The sequence below is a fragment of the Zeus faber genome (genome assembly GCF_960531495.2).
Source record: "Zeus faber genome assembly, chromosome: 1".
In the NCBI taxonomy this organism is placed as follows: domain Eukaryota; kingdom Metazoa; phylum Chordata; class Actinopteri; order Zeiformes; family Zeidae; genus Zeus; species Zeus faber.
In genome coordinates, this window is record NC_137193.1 from 24,728,774 (window position 1) to 24,750,370 (window position 21,597).

The following is a 21,597-nucleotide window of genomic DNA, read 5'->3' on the forward strand; positions in this document are numbered from 1 at the left end:
CTTGCCCGCATGCTGAAATTGACGGAGTTCACAGATCGCCACGCACAGATATAGTCGCGATTGGACTTTATCTAAAGGAATATAAGATACAAACTCTTAACCATACAGAGTTACAAAGTGACAGGTATTTTTTATCACTATTAACCTCTATTATGTTTGAAAATTCACTTAATGTATTACCAGAAGACAATTGGATTAAACAAAGCGCAGCATATTAAACGTCATAAATATATACGCTTACTGGCACCCACCAGGGTAAGCTCTACAAAATGAAAACCCAATACCACCACTGTCAGAATTTATAGGCATTACATAGATATCAATGTCTACAAACTTCCTGAATTATAGTTACTGGTAACAATAACCATAAGCAATTACATAATACAAGGAACATGTATTCATTGTGTATGTGGAATATTTTCATTGTTTTTGTGTTTTTCTGGAGTCAACACACAGGAAGTCAACACACATGTCCATTGAACTTTAACAAGCGACTACCCTGGACCCCATGTATTGCTACCAGCTAGATGGTAAATGATGGCGACTTGAAATTTGGCACATGCATAGATATTTCCCTTTAAATAGTTCACAAACTAAATTTATCGAGATCGGCCAAATGATGGCATTATTATGACGGCCAAAATTCTAACATTTAAAAAGGCCACAACTCCTACGCCGTAAGGATTCAAGATTCAAGATTTTTATTTGTCACATACATATACATACACACACATATACATACAAAGAGTAGGAGTTACTTGGAAAACTTGGTCGATATATCACTTATATATCAGAGCACTAAGCTCTGCTAACTAGATTTTCCGCCACTTTGAAAAACATTATTTTCGGGGGACCTAGAAGATTTATGATCGGATAAGCAATACGGTCACAACCTATTATCACGCAAATTAGTCCATAATTCATTGTCCTTTAGTCCAATCCTCACAAAACGGAATGGGGATATTCGGAAGAGCTATTGAACAGTAGGGGTTGCTACGAATGGCCAAAACGTGGAATCTCCTTATGTGATTGTTGGAATTTCAGGAAACTTGGTGTACATGCTTATTGGTCAAAATATGCAGTTTGGTTGTTAACCGTACATACTAGCGTGGTCTTGGCATGTGAATGCATGTTTGATCAACCGTGCGATACATCTGGGCCGGTGACGTCACAAAAGGAGTCGTCCTCTCACTGCCACAGCACAGTAGCAGGAGTCAACAGGTCCGTCACTATGTTTTCCAGTTATGTAGGATGGTGAGGTACTGTGTTTCGGATTTGCTATTTACACAGACGAGAGGGGAGGCGGACAGGCTCCGCAGCAAAAGGAGATAGTTATGTTCACATGTGTTCCGTTTCATACAAGTACGAAGCTGCTGTAGGTGGCAGGATAGTAGTGACCGCTCTGATCTTTTGACCAGTCATCTCATATCTTGGTACACTGGTACAGGACTAAACCCGCTAAACGTCCCTGTACAGCTTGCACCATCAGATCTAGATGGCCTTCATGGGCACTTTGCGGCTATATCTTTTTTGTTCTTGCGAGATTTGCACTTTTTGTCGACAAGGTTTAAGTTAAAATTAATATAATATTAAGCCACATGGTCGTTAATTATATGCAGGTAAAGTGTGCATGTATGGGCACCAAATCAGGTGCCTGGTTTAGGTTGGCGAACACTTACTACTTGAATATACCAGTTTACTTTCTTGATGTGAATTATCATCTGTCATCCTGCATCACTGACTTTTAAGGGTGCAATGGGAAACGTGTGTTGAATATGAAGAATGAAAATCTTGTAGAGAAGGAGCTTAAATGCTTGAGAAAAAGAGCATTGCTAAAAAGCCTAATAAAAGCTTTGTCATAAAGCAGCACTAGGGCCACATCAATTTATTGCAGAAAATGGATTATGCGTAAAATGGAAAGTGTTGGGAATTTGATGACCCATCTTAATTTCAATAAATCCAAAATGACATTTTCGTACAAAGCTGCTTTTATTAAGCTCAAAACAAGCCACTATTGTCCGATTCCATACATAAGCGCCATGATTTAGAATTAAATTAGTGAATCACAAGAGCATGGGATCATCCAAAACAAAATCTGCAACAGCTGGCCGAGGAAAGATTTTGTTTTTTTGCTTTGTTATCCTTCAGTTTCATCCTGTGTCCCGTATGCAAAAATATAGATGCATTTCTTTTTACACACACACACACAGACACAGACACACAGACAGACACAGACACACACACACACGCACAGGAGAAGTTGGAAGGGTGTGTAGATGGAAGGGTGTGTAATTTGATGAAGTGTCGTGTTTTTTTCAGAAAGGGGAATCGTCTAAAGGTGTTGAGCCTGAAATGAAGATACGTGATCAAACGAAAAGCATTCCTTGTCATACAGTGAATGATCACCCGTTAAAACTAAAATTCTCTGCTACGATGACTATTCTGAAGGCGAATGGCTCCATGCCTAGCTATGTTATTAAGTGAATTTATTGCAATAAACAAAGTTCACACAGTGCTTAGTCGAGCTGATAACATGTGGACCAAATTGTTTTGCCACCGAACAAACCTTTTTTTTTTTTATGATAATAGTGTACAATACAGGCAGTTATTTTCAGACAGTAATGACTTGTCAGTAACATTTATTTTGAAAAAATAAAAAATAAATGACAGTAGACTACGATCAGGGGTGTGATCGCTGAACAGCTAGAAAGAAAACCTGATAGAGTTATGATGTGATCAGTAAGTTGTCCATAGATGTGCAAACCGTGTCCGAAAGGATCGGACATCCGAATATATAGAACCTGAGAAAGATTTTGAGAGAGAGTGTGTGTGTGTGTGTGTGCTAGCAGCACTACCTGTAGGAAAAAAAGTAAACCAGTGTTAAGTGTGTTACTGTTCTGCACGAAATTTTACATATAAAAATACAACTCCCCGGAGGATACTACACTCGTTACAATAGTTGTGCATTTCATTACCATATCCACAGTCAATTTCAGAGTCATTCTCAATCCAAAATAAAGCAAGTCGATGCTCGATACACACATGGTTCTAATTGCCCCGCCTCCACATTTCGGCACAGGAAAAGAAGCTCTCCGTACACCACTCCATGGACAGTCCCTACTCTAGCTACGATCCGACGCTTCAGCGTGTCCAACGGTACCGGTCTATCCCTTCTTGTACATTCCTCGCTTACAAACCAAACCTACGTTGCTACCTTTAAACAGTAATGTCCCCAGCGTCTTCAGCCTCAAGTAATACCTACGACAATAAAAAGTATATAAGACCTGTCAATAACTTTAACATTAAATACAGAATATCTGCGACACGAGTCCATGCCGATGGTATTTTTTGTTGAATAGTGCCATCAAAACAGTAAATACTTGTCATAGTTAATAATGATAAATGGGCATGATGGTTGCCTTTAAGTAAGTCGTATGCACCAGTTAAGTTATAAAAAACTAAACAAGAACGTCTGTTCTGAGCTTTCCTTGCGGTTTTAACACTAATGCCAAGTCATCGCACGTAGACGTGGTCTCTTCTCGACTCCATCATCAGAGTTGCAGAACCACTAGAATCCCGCTACTGGTCTGCGTTGGCTTCTGGACAACCCAGGGGCGGCGTTAAAATCGAAATAACAGTAAGATCGTAACGATAAAACACGACATGGCAGTGTGGAGCTGACTGAGCCCTAAAATGTCAATCAGGTCGGTATGTGCATATGTGTGAGCATCTTTACGTTAATGCATGCACTTAACGTGTGTGTGTGTGTGTGTGTGTGTGTGTGTGTGTGTGTGTGTGTGTGTGTGTGTGTGTGTGTGTGTGTGTGTGTGTGTGTGTGTGTGTATACACAAATGCATGTCTGTTCTTGCTCGTATTGACGTGCACACACACTAAACATTTTGTTGTCCACTCAGGCTCCTGCCTAGTGGAGCCCCCTGGAGGCCGCCGGCAGGTTAAACACAGAGTCCGTCCGACCAATCAGAGCTCTGCGTCTCCTTGCATTGTTTACAAAGTCAACCAATCAACACAATGAAACAACCTAAAAAGCAGCAATTACAATCCATTCGTTTTTGGAAGGATGATAGCTTTTGTGCATTTTTTTTTTTTTTTTGGAAGGGGGAGGGGGCAAAGTCTTTGTTTGTCTTCTTTTTCTTCTTCTGTACTTTCTTGGTCTCGCTCTTTAAGCCCTTTGCAGCAAGACGTCTGCACTGCGCAATGAGGGTGGAGGTGCTGATCAGGCGGCCCGCTCCTCCATGGCGGGCTTGTTGCTGGGGATGGGCTGCGCTGCATACATGCTCCTACTGAGGCTGTCCACGCTGTGGAAGTAGGCGTGGGTCAGGGCGGCAAAAGCTGATATCCTCCTGGAAGGGTTGAAGGCCAGGAATTGCTGTACAGGTAGGGGAGATGGTAAGATAAAATAATATAAATCAAAGGGAAACAGCAGGCAGGTAGAATTTAGGCCCATAAAGAAAGGGTGTTCATTTACTGTATGTGGTGCATTAGAGCAGCATGGAGTCTGGGGACCCCTAGGGGTCCTTCAAGAGGTTCCAGTGGGTCAGTCCCCAGCGAAATGATTAACAGTTCAACTTCACCGTTATGTCATTTATAAAACCTAAGCACCATCAGAAAATGTAAAATAATGACTATATTGATACTGTTAGCTCTCCAACTATAGTATCAACAAACTGTATATAGATGTTTGGAGTAAATCATATTTAACAATCAAAATCTTCTCAGATTGGGGTCCCTGAGACAAAACCTTATAAAATGGGGTAAAAATAAAAAAAATGGGTGTAAAATGGGTCTACTGAAAAATATTGACTTTCACCGCATGAGAGGACGGGAAAAAAAAAATCGAAAAAAAGCTGAAATAAACGACAGAGCCTCATTGTTAAAACAGTGATTAAAGAAGATGGTGAGGCCCCCACAGTCTACAGACTACTATCATTTAAGATTTGGACAAGTCAAGCAGAAAGATCAGCTCTTGACAGGTCTAGGACACATTGTACATTTTACCAGGACATGACCAGAGGCAGTACTGACATGGCAGACTGTGTCCTGGAGATTGGGAAAGAATTCAACAACACAGAACTTGTCGTTGCTGTCAGTGTCACATGGTGTCTTTACATGCCGCCTTGATGTCTTATCAGCGATGATTGCTTATCAATGTCGTTCCCTTTGCCCCCCGTTTGTGAGATTGGGTCTAAAACCGGCCTGTTTTTGTGCTTTAAGGGAATAAAAGCTAACATCTTTGAATAATGCTACCTACCAATAGGAGGGACTTCCCCAGCTCGTCCATGTCTGGAACCAAATCCTCTATTGGCTTGGCGGGCCGGGGGGTGAAGGCACTCTGTGGTAGGGCCACCTCCTGGGGCCAATCTTCTGCTGAGGGCACTCCTACGACACTGTGAGATAAAAACACCTTTAGTACTTCATTTGTTGCCTGCTGCTTTGACCATTGTGTTTCATGGGTTTTGCATAGACTATAAATAAAGTACAACAGATGAAACTTACTCAAAAATCTTGCCCAGTTGATCAACATCTGAGTTTCCACGAAACAGCGGTCTAAGAGAAGGAATTAATATAGTTCAGTCTGACTTTTGCTGCTGGAACAAGCACATGATTTATGACGGCGTGTTCAACAGAGGCAATGTATGTTCAGCATGTAAGAAAAACAGTCAGATGGTGGGTCAACAAGGCGGTGTTGTTCAGTGGATCTTGATACAAATAGCCCTGAGTCTGAAGCCAAATCTGATGTAAAATACTTGCTCCATGTATTCCCATTAACTCACTGCAGTCACAGAGACAGGCAGTGAGACACATGGTCGTGTTAAGCGGGGGCACATGCTCTCAGGAGTCAGGAGGCGGCAGAAAGGAAGCTGGACGCATTGGGGCGGGGGGAGGAAGGGGGCTGCTGGTGGTTCCTGTGGCTTTGGACGCCCGTGGACGACCATGCTTCCCCTGGCACCCGCACAAATGCCAGCAGTCATCGTTGGCATGGGGTTGCCGGAAAAAAAAAGGGCCTATTTATCCCTCACTGTGTGTGCATGTGTGTGCATGTGTGTGCATGTGTGTATGTATAGGAAATTGAGAGGGAGAGGCATGTGAAAGAACAGTAGGATTATTCTAACAGAGGGAGAAACAACTATGGGAACCAAAACCTCAGAGGGAGATTGTTGTTCGAGAGTAAATGTCATTTGAACCCAAACGCTGCCGTGATATGAGACCAGGTATCCCCACGCCTCCGGGAGAAGTATCGCAGAACTGCAATTCAATGCCATTACTTTTAATTTTTAATTTGTATACAGTTACATTAACAACCTTAATCAAGTGTGTGACATCATGTGAGCACCCGGGCGTACACAGTATATATCTCGGTCACAAAGTGATGAACACAATTTGAATGTAGTTTTTTTTTAAGTCGCGGCATGTAAACTTCATGAAAAGCAATCACCAGCAGATGTCAATGTGATGCAGGATAGGTTTTTGCTCTTGGGCATGTGTGAATACACACAGTTCAAGCACATAGTTCCATATCCTGATAGGCCGTTAGCTGCAGTGCGACAGAACTAAAGTGAACAGAGAGTTGGGTAGATATAGTGATACTCTGTCCCAGACAAAGTGCCTTTGGAACGTTCATCTCATCAGATCACCCGCCGAGTACTCAGTGGTGGCAGAAGCTAAATTTGTTTCAAATTGGTCATACTGACCATCCAGAACAAAACAACAATTCCCTTTCTTAGATAATCCAAGTTAAATTAACCCCTGCATCTTTCTTTGCACTTTTGACTTTGAAAGACGTAGCAACTTTCAGACCCAACCAGTTCTGAACATTGCAAGAAGAATCACCTACAGCAAAGTCTTCGTGCCAAAACAAGTAGGGTTGATAATTCCAGGAGGTCCATTTTTAAACCTGGAGTGGTTTGTCGGTTTGCTGGAGAGAACTACTTCACTGAGGGCAGGCCATTGGCATGCACATCCACACACACACAAAACCAGGTTATGTGTCACATTCAGATAGATATCTCACACACACACACACACAACACACACACACACACACACACACACAGAGCTGAGTCACGCTCCCATGGTGCCAACATCATTCCGTCCCACATTCCATTTAGACAACCTCTGGAATGTGTGTGTGCTTTTGTGCGTTTGCACGCGAGTGTGTGTCTGTTCCCGGCTGGGAAACAGATTTTGTGGTGTTGGTGTGTGTGTGTGTGTGTTTGGCTGTTGGCAATGGGTGTCTATGTGGCGTGCCTGCGTGCATGTGCGCCATGTGGACATGAGTGTGCATGTTTGCCAAGTCCTTCCTGGACTTGTATGTACGTGGGAGAGTGTGTTCATAGAAAGTCTCTTTGAGGTTGTATCGATTGAGCTTGACACTGTGAGAAAGTCAACAAGGATGTGGGGCCTCTCCTTTTGCATTAAACCAGCACGTCCAGGGTTTCTCAATTGGAGGAATGTCAACACTCGCCCTCCCTCCCCCTCATTCAGCCAATCTGTGACTCACCACACCTCTATCCCAGCCATGCAGATGCAGACTTGCATGACATTTGTTTTGAAAATTCCTCCAGCGACAGGTACAGTACCTCGCTATGGTTGCTACATGGGGTGGTCAAAATGGCATCCTTTTTACGAAAGCTCTGAGTCGTGCGCAATGTATTCGGAAGAGAAACCAACTGAGGTGGTTGTGACTCATGAGGTTAATGGTTTTGGAGCAGGAGGTGGAATTTTCCGACCTGTGGGGTGAAGTGACATGGGGCGAACAGGCGCTGTCGCAGCACTCCGGGCACTTACACAGTGACTTATAATGAGTAGACCTTCAAGCTGCAGCTTCAGGAAATATGACTAAAGCTGTTTGCCGCCAATAAAGGTGTTCAAGTTCAAGTTAATAAGGAGATTGACCATTTTTCATTTCCGATTAAGCCACCAGTGGAAATTTTATCGTTGGGCTGAACTCCGGCCGTAAGACGCGGATTAAAACCTTTGATGGTTCGAACAGCTTTCTCTCGCAGTCCCTCGTTCTTCCTTTCCTCCCTCAATCACGGCCTTTCTTTGGCTTTCCCTCCTCGCTTCTCCCAGGTGCCCTTTAATCTCTAACAGGTGGCCTTTTAAAAGCCATCTTAATCACCTGCAGGATAGAGAGAGGGAGATGGAGAAAAAAAAAAAAGTCTCGTTTTGTTCACGACCATCAAAAGGCAGTGCCTACCCTTATGGCTTCAGGCACTGTTGGCCAGAAGCCAGGTTGTCTCACACACACACACACACACACACACACACACACACACACACACACACACACACACACACACACACACACACACACACACACACACACACACACACACACACACACACACAGGGCAGCGCTGTACCAACATAGACCTCACATGCACATACTGACACATACACACACACACAAAGACCTTAGACCAGGAAATTGCTCGACGTCCAGGATCACTGGCCTCTAATAATATGTGGATATTTTGTGAACCAGGACCTGCCGTGCATATAGCATGTGGTTTAAGTGATCTACATCAAACATGTTGCCATTCTATTCAGTGAATGTGAAAATGGTGCATGACTCATGTCTTTGCATCTTTAAGTGCATAAGTTCAGCAGAGATCTCACCTATGAACCCCAACTGCGTGGCGGCATACTGTCAGGTATTCAGGTATTATGCACCACACCAACTGTGAAGACCTTAATGTGATCACTGTGGGCCATTTTCCACTCCATGCCTTTGAAATATATTTAAAAGAAAAACGCGTACTTGAACATTACAACTAGTTTTCATTATTTTCCAGATCTGAGCTCTGCAAGTGCTATTACACTAGCTAGGTTGGGCAAAAATAGATTTTTCCAGGTCATAAAACAGATCACATATCCAGATTTTGCTGCCTTCACATGCCTCAAGTCCAATCTGTGGCATGGAGGGATGCTCAAGGGCACCGGGGCTAAGGTGTGTATGTGTGCTCCTGGCAGTGCTGTTGTACCGGCACTGCCAGGGTTGGTACTGGCAACAATCAGATCTGTTTCCGTCGAATTGTGCAAAAGTAAATTTCGATGAAAACAAAGTGAAAGAGAGAGAAAGTGAGGTGAGAGTGGCTGCTGGCTGGGTACCCAGGGAAACGCGGCTAAATATAGATCGGGCGAGTAACTGTATCGAGGGTCTGTAAACGAACACATGACGTGTAGCAGGCCAATGTGAGTCCCTGCTCAACGCATAACATCAAACTATTGTCAAACCAGCCAAACAACTAACAACTGTAGAGAAATCAAAATGGAAGTCATGGAATTATTAACAGAACAAACCTGTAACCTGTAAGACATCATGTGTCAACTCCTCAAGTGTATTTAATAAGAGTTTGAGTGAAATATCTGCTCCTTCAGACTGTGGTTCATCATGGGAGATCAAGCCTTTTGTTCACCTACAGTGTCCCGACCTATAGAGAGCACCACAGACCGTTAAATTCTCTTAAAACCTTTTTGTTTAATTAGCTGATTTTGTGTGTGTTTTTTAATTTCAGTTAAAAAAAATAAAAAGCCTGGACCTCCTGGAATTATCAGCCCGGCTGTACTTGTTTTGGCAAGACCATTGCTGTAGGTGTTTGTTTTTTTTTTTTAATCCTTGAAATAAATAAATGCAGTGTGTTATTATTAGTCTGTTATCGTGGAATGTTTTTCCTGTTGAAAGGAATGGAGCCGTTTAGGGGCAGTTATGACTCGCAGCACTATTTTAAAAACAGGATAGCACGGTTTAGAGGACGGTCCGCCATTGAACCATCATATCCTCTGGAGCACAATGAGGAACCGTCTTCCGTTGCAGCGAAGGGTCACTGGCTACAGGACTGTTACCGGGCGCATAATCTGAGGAGCACGGGCGCAGGATGCACTTACACAATGTACATGAGCCACTGGGCACGGGCCCAAGCCGGATGGCAGCGTACAGCGTACAGTGTACAGCGTACTCTTTCATCATAATGTCAGTTCTCCTGACTATCCTGTCTTCTCAAGAGCTGTAATAATAAAAAGGAACTCCTCAAGTGAAAAATAATAAAAGGCTGACGGCCTTAAAATAAATAAATAAACAAGATGAGAACAAGGCCTACAGTCACAGGACTGACTGCCATTCAAGAGGATTGAAGACGAAGCATTCTACTGTTTAGGGCCGGAGGACGACCCACACAACCCTCACTGTCCTAACCGCCCACACTATCGACGAGCCGTACGTCGCGTTCACAATACGTTTCCAGTGACCCCCCACCTGCGGCCCGTGGTCTATGGGTCGGTGTAAAGCGATAGCCCTGAGGACGGTTGGGGAAGGAAACAGACATTTGCTCGCCGCAGCAGGCACTCTGCACAAGACAGACCGATGGACTGCCCACGGTATCTGTTCCACAGCACACCACTGGTCCACGAGATAGGCCTGCAGGTCACACTAAACAGTCCTTCACCTTTTTGCTCTACATAAAAAAAATACGTTATCTTTGAAAACACCGTTCTAATGGCAGTTTAAAGGCCATGTATTACCATTTTTTTTTTACATTTCTTTAAAGAGGGAAGGGACTTTCAAGTTATCCTGAAAAAGGGTCTGTCACTAGTTTTGACACTGCACTGTGCGAGGTTCGTTGAACCACCAACTGTCAAATACTTCTAGCAAGAAATACAATCCTGTCTGGTGTGATGCAACCACAGCCGGCAGCCAGTTCAGTTTAATAGTTTGATAAGCCAACCGAAACAAAACTCCCGTCACCTGGCCATGCATCTGCCGGGTGTTGGCAAGTTGCTAATCTAATAAGCAATACTGGAACGATGGCCGATCTGTGTTTTTTTGTAGGTGATTTCCACTTGGAAATAGAAATTGTTAAAAGGTGCGTATTACAATATTGCACTGCAATACTGCAATACAGAGAAAATATTTTCTTTATCTGGAAATTCAGTGTCAAACCTTTTTTAATTTTTTAGGTACAATGATAAACATAAAAAATACAAGAACCACACCAGCTCTGCATATCAAGGGCCTTCGGTGGAGTAAACAGGGACAATGACTTCTTAGGAAGATGCAATTGTGGTTTCTCTTTTACAAATTGTGAAAGCACCTTTTTTTTACAGACACATCAAATTTTAACTGTCACTCCCAGTAGAATAGTTAGTTAGTTAATAGTTTTTTACATACACACACTATATATATATATATATATTTACATACATACATACATACACACGCACACACACACACACACACATATACTGTACATACACACACGCATATATATATATATATATATATATATATATATATATATATATATACACACACACACACACACACACACACACACACACACACATATACTGTTTATACACACACACACACACACTTAAAAAAAATATATATATATACACACACACACACATATATATGCGCGCACACACACACACACACACACACACATATATACAGTATATATATATACACAAAGACACACACATATACATACATATACACACACACACACACACACACACACACACACACACACACACACACACACACACATTTATATACATATTTAAGTCGTAGCTCAGTGGGAAGACAGACCTTTATGACTTCACAAGAACATACTGAGATGAATCAATCTGTAAAATGAGTCAAGATGCACGCCCCTTTAGGTCAACAACTTAATCTGTGTGATAACAGAAGAATATGGTGAAACTGACCATATACCGTATGTATGCTGGGGATTTCCACTCATGCAATGATGTGATGATGCGTGATCATAGCACCACAAACCTTTCTGCGATAGGAAACACCGGAAAACCTTGTAGAGCTAAGTCCACGCAACAGTAAGAACATTAGTCCGAACACACTGACTGACGCATGGTGTTTTTTCTGAGCTTGAGGTTGCCATTTGTTGGGACGCAGGTACAGTGCAAGGTTACAATCAATGTGAATGATGGAATGGTTTGAATTCTTGAAATTAAGTGTTAATGGCAGACCTGTCCAGACCAGTCTATAGGTGGTGAAGCTCACCTAGTTAGAGAGAACTCTGAGAGAAACGCTGTGTGCTCGGTTAGGTCCTGTTCTTTCCCTATTCCAAGCTCTAGAATCAAAAACTACCGAAAGAGACACTGGTCTGCTCTCACGCCGGCAATTCCAACAGGCACAAAGTGAATCAGCGGAACATTGAAGAGAACTTCACCTCGGAAGAAAAATATCCCCACAGATTTGAGGCTGATATCGGTTCCTTTGGCAGTAAATCTGTTACTTCCCAGGACAGGTCTTTGATGTTTGTCTGCCAGGTCATCGTGGATTCATTCATCAACCCCTTCGGTTATCGTTATCAGAATTATCGACGCCGGCTCTCACCTCCTTCTGAACATCTCGGCAAAGATGCAGCCTACGCTCCACAGGTCCACGGGTGTGGCGTAGCTGGACTGGAGGAGCACCTCAGGGGCCCTGTACCACAGTGTCACCACCTACACACACACACACACACACACACACACACACACACACACAAACACACACACACACAGGAAATTGAGTAAGAAAAGCTTACATGAAAGGGACATCCAGCAGTTACACAGGCACACACACACGCTTTACACCTCATGCTGCGTCTTCTATGATGGTGCTCCACTGTTTCACCTGAGAGCAGTGAACAGATGAGCGCGGCATCTATTATGAGATGGGGGGGTGGGGTCTAGCATCCAGACAAACAAACATATGTTCCTTTGCCCTCATCTGGAGGTTATATAACGTGAAATCATATCTGGGAGGGCCCATCTCCCTGCTTTCTGTTTTGGTATACCTGCATCACATGGTCTCTCCATTGCAAGCCACTGGGAATCTGCACGCAGGTTTGTGAAGGCGTATATGTGTGTGTGTGTGTGCGTGCGCGTGTGTGTGTGTGTGTATGTGTGTGTGTGTGTGTGACCACCTTAAATGCATATTTTTACCTACACAAGATTGGCAGATGTCATACTAATGCACCGTTAAAAATACTAAGCACCCAACTGATGGAAAGGGGGCAGCCATTTTGTGCCAGTTAACCATGTTCTCTGTGTTGCCGTGCTCTATTGGGAGCTGGTTGTGTGTGTGTGTGTGTGTGTGTGTGTGTGTGTGTGTGTGTGTGTGTCGGCCTGTAGCCTGCAGGAAAGCAGCAGCATTGTTAACAGCTACAGTAGGGAAAGCCTCCAGACAAAACTCACTGACCCCTAGCCAGAGAGTGGAATGGTTCCAGGTGCTTTCCTAAACTCCAGATTTTTCCTACAGTTTTTTTTGGCCACAGCCCCCCACCCCCACTCACTCACTGCTAAACACTTATTTGCATCTCCGAGTCTGACGCTAATGTCTGTCAGCAAAAAGGTCAAGTGCGGTGTCGCTGGGTTATGGCTTAGTGTGTACACAGACTTTCACATGTTTTTGATGTGACCTGTTGGGACTCCTTCGGGGATGAATAAAGTATCTATCTATCTATGAAAAGCATCTGAAAATTCATTTGGGGGTTGATGTTCATGGGGCTTGGATAGAAAAACAGCAATTTCATGGTAACCAAAGTTGTCCATGCTGTACTGTGTTCCTCTCGCTTTCAGCCTCAAAGTATATAATAAATAGACTCTAAATGGAGAACGAGGGGAAATACTTGACATTTTCGGTGGACTTGTAATCTCAACAGACATCAATGTTTTGTAAAGCTAAAAATTCTACAGAGTGGGTGGAACAGTAGAAAGAAGAGGAAAAAGAAAGAAAAAAAAGTCAGTCACACTTTTCTTCTGAGTTCAATGGTTATGGCCCTATTTTTAGAGATGGAAGCATTTTGTCGACATGTGATACTTTCTCATCCCCTACTTCCTAATTTAGTGGAAACGGGGAGGAAGTTGAGGCTAATTGGCTCAGAGGTGTGGGTCTGGTCATGTGACCAGAAATGGGACACACGCGACACCTACTAAAACACGTCAACTGTGACCTTCGAAGTCTTTACGGTAATGAAACTTAGGTCAGTGAGTGGGCGACCTTAAAGAACATCCTGCATTCAACTTTCACAGCTGGGCAGCTAAATGTCATTGTTTTTCTGTGGGAAATGCAGAGTGTATTTTTGTATTAACTAATTGTGAGACTTTAATACAAGTTAAAGAAAGCGTGCAGGAATCTCTTTCCAGATTTTCCCCTTTTCTTTGTGACAACTTATTCAATGTTGTTATCTGGACCATCTTTAGCTCAATGTAGCATTAAAGTGAGTCTTTGTCGTTTTTTTCCTCCCCCAAAAGGGACAATACCTCAAAGCTGAGATTAATTGGGAGTCTGACTTTATGACCTAATCAAACTGTTTTCTTAAGTGTTGCTTTTCCTGGCTGTGGGCAGGTTGCATGTGACTTCATTCTGTTGCTGTTGCACGCACGCATGCATGCACACCCTTCTAGGAAGAACCACGGATCTGCCTCTCTTGCAACGTCGCAGTATTCGATAAACTTGGCCACAAAGGCCACACGCCTATACATCACACATATAAGCACACACAAATATACATATACAACTTTGATGAATGCAATGCACCTGAAGAGGAAATGGAAAATAGAAGATCAATTCATGATACACAAGGGATATATACAATTTCATACTTTTCACTTTTTTCCCCATATATTGCCACTTTTCACTTCATGTTTTTATTCTGTTTTTATTTTGTTATTACTACAGCCTATTTGACGTGAGCTGATAGGAAATTGCAATTTCCCTCTGGGGATTAATGAAGTGTCCCTCCATCTATCACACAGATGCTGCAGTGACCGAAGAGCATCAAACTCCAACCACTGATGCAGATGTTCAATGAGCAGGTTTCAGCGGCCACTGCCGCTTTCCACCCAACGTGCCGTTACCTTTCACGGACCGTCTACCACCTCTCTTCATCCCCCTCTCCCTCCTTCCATCTCTCACTCTCTCTGTCCCGCAGTTTGTTCGTGCCTGTAAAAACACACGTCTGAAAGTAGTAAAAACCTAAACATCTCGGCCAGAGTCATCTGTAAAGCACATCGCCCTCTCACAGACACCTGTTTATAAAACGCTCCGCTTGTCTATATAAGTGAGTCCAGTCTGTGAAACCGAATCCCTCGACACAGTTACCTCGCAGAGAGAACGCCGAGTCCAGGGTCAGACACATGTCACTACTGATCCAGGTGATTAGTGTACACAGACACTTGGAATACTGCATTTTAAATACTGCTTTGTTTGCAACCCCGCTTCCACTTTCCCGCTATCTTTCCAACGGGAAACCCGAATAGATGCACTGGACTGAGTGATGGATGCACAGAAAAGTGAGTCAGCGCCGTGCATGTGATCCTGTGCTCAGCTCTCGAGGGGTCAGTGTGCCTCACAAAAAGTCTGTGTCTGTCCGGCTCCCTGTCTGTGTTTCTCTTCCGCCTGGTAACAGAGAAGCAGTGGGAGGAGGAGGAGGTGAGTCAGATAAAGAAGCCTAAGAGGAGAGAAGGAGAGTGAGAGGGACGGAGTGCACGAGTGAGAGGCTGACTCCAGATTAAAGGACAACATTCTGGGCATTCCTTTCTGCTGAGAACACCAACCCCCCCCCCCCACGGGCCGCTCTGCTGTGCTCTCCCTGCTGCTCCACTTTGCCAGAACCCGGGGGTGGAAATGGCTACTCCTCACCCAGAGGACCCCCCCCCCCGACTGGACCTACAGGCCTGCACGGACCCGCAACATCCGGACCTCTGAGTGCCGTTATGCATCGAGCATGCACAGTGGAATGACAAGACACGTGTGCGTGTGTGTGTGTGTGTGTGTGTGTGTGTACATGGGTGCTTGCACGTGATGAAGTGAGTGTGTGTGTGCAGTGCTTGTGCGTGCATGCGTATGAGTGTGTTCATGTGAGCTGCCTCATGTCTGCTCCACATGTCGTTAAGTTACAGTCAAATTATGCAGCCACCACTTCATATAGCACTGTGCCCCGGGATTGACCCCCACAACCAGACCGGAAGAGAGGTGTGTTTGTGTGTGTGTGTGTGTGTGTGTGTGTGTGTGTTTCCAAAGCAGTCCATCAGAATGAGCCGTTGTGATGTGCATGGCTGAGACCTGTGGGGCCCGAGGCCTGTGATGCTCCTTTGGCCAGGGCCTGTGTTTACATTCTCAGAGGAATCCCAGGATGAAAGAGGCCCACTGCACAAACAAACACACAGACCTGCGCACACACACACACACACAAAGGCACGCACACCACACACACACACGCACGCACGCACGCACGCACGCACGCACGCACGCACACACACACACACACACACACACACACACACACACACACACACACACACACACACACACACACACACACACACACACACACACACACACACACACACACACACACACACACACACACACACACACACACACACACACACACAGTGTCATTAACGGAGCCTTAATTAGTAATTAAGTGGCATATGTCGTCCATGTTCAGGACATGATTCCATAACAAGTTCAAGTCTTTCAAGGTAAAAAGACAGAAAATGGCTCAGTGTAGTCCAGGCATGCTGGGTCCAGGAGAAGGGCGGCGGATGTTAAGAGTAATCTGTGTGAAACTATGCACTGTGAGCCGAGGCCACAATGTTGTGTCTCCCGAGAGGCCCCATTCTGAGCTCCAGCAGCCATGTTGTAAACACTATTATTTCACCTCTCCCCACCACTTTCCCCTTCCTTCTCTCTCTCTCCCTTGTTTTACAGAAAGGACAATTTACAGTCCCGAACAATCAGGCCAGGGAAGGGACAGACGAGAGAGAAAAGATTTAAAAAGGGTGTGTGTGTGTGTGTGGGGGGGGGCAGAATGCCATCGAGCTAGTTAGAGGGAGAGAGAGAGAGAGAGAGGGAGAGAGGGAGAGAGGGGTAGAGAAGGAGAAAGAGGGGGCGCCAGTGATGGAACTGTCGGAAGAAAAGTGCAAGAGCAGCGCACAAACTGTATACAGTAAAAGAGGAAAAAAGGGGCACCACAACTGTTGCCAAAGTATGCACAGCGTACAGGAATGCAGCGCGGGGCCCTGGGCGAACGAAACAAAGACAGCACAGTCAGTGGCTCTCTCTCCCAAGCGCTACCACATCCGCACATCATTAGCTGGAAAATTCCTGATATATGCTGTAATTTTTTTCTCCCTCCCTCTCCGCTTGCTGGTACACACAGACCAGGCTTTAATGTCCAGATGCCGACACACACACACACACACACACACACACACACACACACAGATACACACACACAGATACACACACACACCTTTTCCCCACCTGGATGATTGCCAAGGGGCCGTCAACAATTAATGCAGACGGAGGAGCAGTGAGGTTGGGTGCAGTGGGGGTGTTTGCGGGTGTTTGGGGCTGATGTTGGGGTGGCTGGGTGGGAGGATGGAGGTGGGGGGGGTCTACTGCTTCACTACTTGGAACACTCTGGGGGTGGTAGGAGTCATGCAGGAAATACCAAATGAGAGCCGCACTGTGCATTGTGTGTCTGATTGTGCGACGATTTGTACATGTTCGCCTGTTTGTGCAGGCGCCTGTATGTGAATGTGTGTGTGTACTGTACCATACTGTCTGTTTGCTTATGTGAGCACACGGCCAGCCCACTTTCGGCAGGCGCTCGCAGTCAAAGCATAGGAGGGCTTTCTCTTTTTTTTCCCATGCGGAGCCGTTTAAGGAGATGTCTAAACATTCCCAGAGCACGCCGCACGTGCTCTTCTCTGTGCTGTGCAAAGGTTTTTTCCTCCTTCTACTCCCTGTCTGCCTGCCTGTCTGTCTGTCCCTCTGTCTGCCCATCCATCTCTCCAGAGTGGAAGCACATTGTCTGGCATGGCACAAAAGATTGGATTCAGCAACACGTCTTGGCTGTGACCCAAAGCACGCTTTTCAAAAGTGTCTCTTATTCCTGAAGTCCGTCACACCATTATTGATGTTGCGGTGCTGTTGCTAGCGTGTGGCTGTTTTTTTTAAATTTTTTTATAACAGCGCCTGAAAGCACAGACTTTACAGTTAACTGGCAACCGGAAGTTCAATGGCCCGAAGCACGACCAGTAAACTTTAAAGATCAACCAAATATCATGAGTAAACCTCTTGACCACGTTGTTCACCTCTACGGAAACTAGCTGGCGGTGGCTGCCATGGAACTACAATGACTCATTGCACACCGAGCCACCAAGAAAGGAAGAGACACAAGCTCAGGAAAGAACATGCTTGATCGAAAAGCGTGTGTAACTACGAATAGGATGTTCTGACCCCCCAAACACTCAGCAAGGCCCAGAATGGCAAATGCTAGGTCAACTATAGGAAGCCGTGCCGAATGGAGGACGACTGTTCCTGAAAGCATTGTATTGTAGCAGCCTGCTGTTGTTCAAGTGTGGGCAGGAAATCTGGTTTCAATTTGTTTAATGTTGTCAGTGATATGGTGTCTTGTTCTGGGAAGCATAGTGGGAGAGCCATAATCAGAGGGAAGTAGTGTGTGTGAGTGGGTGGGTTTACCTGTGATCAGGTAATGTATACTCTCGTCTTCATGTCGACCTCTCCAGGACGCCAACACAACATTAAATCAAATACTAAGAGCAGCAGTCGCCAACTGTATCTCTCAAGAGCCCTGCTCGATCCACGACCTGGGTGGGTTTAAGTGAAATGGAGTGCCTTGATGAAGATGAGGAGGAATCTTCATGTGATTATAAACAATTTCCAACTGGTACCCTGTTCCTGTGGTTTTTAGGCGTTTCCGATGCGGGTGGATGCGTTTCACAGCCTGTGCAGAGCGAGAGGGAAGGAAGAGGACGGACTCAGCAGACTTGCATGGCAACATCTCTTCATGACCCATCAAAGCAGGAAACACCAGTTTAGCAGAGAGGAAGTACCAGGGACACGTGGACTCGCTCAACTGACTTCTTGTAGAAATCTTTGATGCCTTGCATCAGGGAGTCCATAGGGGTCCAACAACAGTAAACCGTGGTGAGGGCAAAGGGCAAAATCTAGTGAGGTAGAAAACATGCCTGGAAGTGATATGTTGTTCCAATTCAACAGATTCTGATCTTTTAAGTCTCATTAATACACATGGAAACGGTTGTAGACTTTATGGCCCCAAAGTAAATTGTATCACGTGAAAATGAGCAGGATCCCTACCACTTTGCATGCTCGACGCACACCCTAGTTTTGTCAACAACACAGCGATAAATCTAAGCCGTACTTAAACATAACTGTTATTTTCTATTGTGGAAAAAAAAAACTTTAGTAAGCGCTTGTCTGGCAAAACAATTATCTCCACATTGGAATGCAGGATTTTGCGTAGAAAATTCCCTAATCCTCCCCACTCCAAATACAGACAACATCAAAAGCTTCGGCTTTTGACAAAAAGAAAATGGAGCTTGGGGAGGCAAGGGGATTTCACTGTGATGGACAGGAAAAAGAGCCACGCTCACTCCACTCCCCTCTGATGTGTCATCCTCTCCCATCAACCTTAGTTGTCTGCCCGTCAATCAAGGCAGCAACAATGAGGCTGTGGCCAGACCGGGGTCATTAGAAAACCATCAACAAAGCAATGGACCCCCAGGGACCGCCAGGGGCATCCTAATCTGGAACCCCTGTACCATCCCAATGGGTGGTCCGGCTACATCCTCCTTTCAGGGTGGTGTGGTTAAAGGGGGGAGGGAGGGTGACAGGGAGTTGGTGGTGGCTGTCATTGGGGCCATCAGTCACACACACACACACACACACACACACACACACACACACACACACACACACACACACACACACACACACACACACACACACACACACACACACACACACACACACACACACACACACACTATATGCACCCGCATCGATGCTCAGGAAACACTCCCGCATACAAGCACTATGCGAGTCAGTCAGTGCTACTTTCAGTCACTAAACATGAAAATGAAAGCGCTGTTATGACCGCCTATGCAAATAAACTCTGCTTCATCTAATCATTCTGGACACGCTAAGTGAATCACAATGAAAGTGAGAGAGCGGTGTCTTGTTAACAGGAGTGACAGCCGTTCCTTAAAGACCATCTGCCTGCAGCAGCAGCATGGGTGACTAAATCTGCTACTTTGTCTGTTGAGCAAAGAGGAAGATTGTCTGAGAGTGTGTGTGTGTGTGTGTGTGTGTGTGAGTGTGTCTGCTGCATACAGTGCAGCATGTATTTGCTTTTATTAGCAAGAGGAAACACTAAATGGATGAAAGGGGTGTGTGTATTAGTTAGTGTGTGTGTGTGTGTGTGTGTGTGTGTGTGTGTGTGTGTGTGTGTGTGTGTGTGTGTGTGTGTGTGTGTGTGTGTGTGTGTGTGTGTGTGTGTGTGTGTGTGTTGGAGGGACTAATAGGGGGATTCCAGACACAGGAACATTCATCTGGAACCGGAGATCGCATGCTCACGTTGCAGTGTTCCACTCCAGCACACACACACACACACACACACACACACACACACACACACACACACACACACACACACACACACACACAGACACACACACACCAACTTTATTCTATGCAGCAATCAGTAAAAACGAAGAGGCAAGTGTGTGTGTGTGTGTATACGTGGACGCATTGGGGTGCATGAGGGTAATTCAGTACTTTTCACTCTCACCCATAGGTGAATTCCCAGTGTAGTGACTACTGTGTTCCTGTGTCACCTCTTTACCAAAAAAACATGACATTTTTAGTTTGAAAAGTTCAAAGACTTACACATACATACACATACTAGAGTATGGGGGTTAATTGAGATGGCAGATAAAACCAAAAACTGTAAATACAGATGTGGCCATGTGATTTTTGTGCAAACTTTTGTAGAGGAGGACATTTTATTCAAAAATAGCAAAAGGGAAAGTGTTAATAATTACTTCACAGCTTGGGGACTTCAAACTGCTTAAAGACGAGGAGTTTTAATATGGTGCCCTTAATGGTTAATCTTGCGACAATGAGGTTGCCTTACTGGCACCCATAGTAAAATTTCCCAAAAAATCTAAATAGCAGTGCTACATCCTTGCTGAAACATGAATTCTGATGAAACGTAAGTGCAGATGAATGGTGTCAGTAATAAAAGGATGCACCCCTTTCCATGTGAACGCTGGGTTTATCTGCGTGTCTGAATACAATTGTGGGTAAAATCACCACAAATGGATCAATTGTTAACCCATGACCTAAAATACAGTATCAAGTATGCATGACCTTGTGTTGACTATTGAAACCGTCAACAAAGCTGGCCAACTTCTAGACGTGTCATCTCTCTTCAATTAAAGCTCTTCCAATGAGTCTTTGAGTCTCTGCCGCTCTCTGTTCCTCTCTCGCTCGCTCGCTGGCTCGCTCCCTCCCTCTCTGTCTCCATTTTATCTGGTCACCAGAGCCCGGTCCTCGACAGTTGGACATCAAAGGGCTGGCGGCGGGAGGGGAGGGGTGTCTGTCTCTGCCGGTCCATTCCGTCTCTGTCTGCCACGGCCGCTAAGGGATTCCTGAGATGGGCCACGAGGGCCCCTTGGATCTCACTTTACATCTAGGGGCTGTATCATTTAGCCAGGCGCTGCCAG

At 44.9% G+C, this 21,597-nt stretch overlaps 1 protein-coding gene across 1 annotated transcript in view; it reads right to left on the minus strand.

Annotated features, from left to right (window-relative positions):
* Window positions 1-1,970: 1,970 nt before the first annotated feature.
* cdk6 (cyclin dependent kinase 6) overlaps window positions 1,971-21,597 on the minus strand; it is a 31,163-nt gene continuing 11,536 nt past the window's right edge. The window contains exons 5-8 of the mRNA XM_080006944.1: window positions 12,383-12,492; window positions 5,515-5,565; window positions 5,270-5,405; window positions 1,971-4,387 (exon numbers count right to left, since the gene is read on the minus strand). Coding sequence (XP_079863070.1) covers window positions 4,235-4,387; window positions 5,270-5,405; window positions 5,515-5,565; window positions 12,383-12,492 — 450 coding nt within the window. The 3' untranslated portion in view covers window positions 1,971-4,234. The remainder of the gene's footprint in view (window positions 4,388-5,269; window positions 5,406-5,514; window positions 5,566-12,382; window positions 12,493-21,597) is intronic.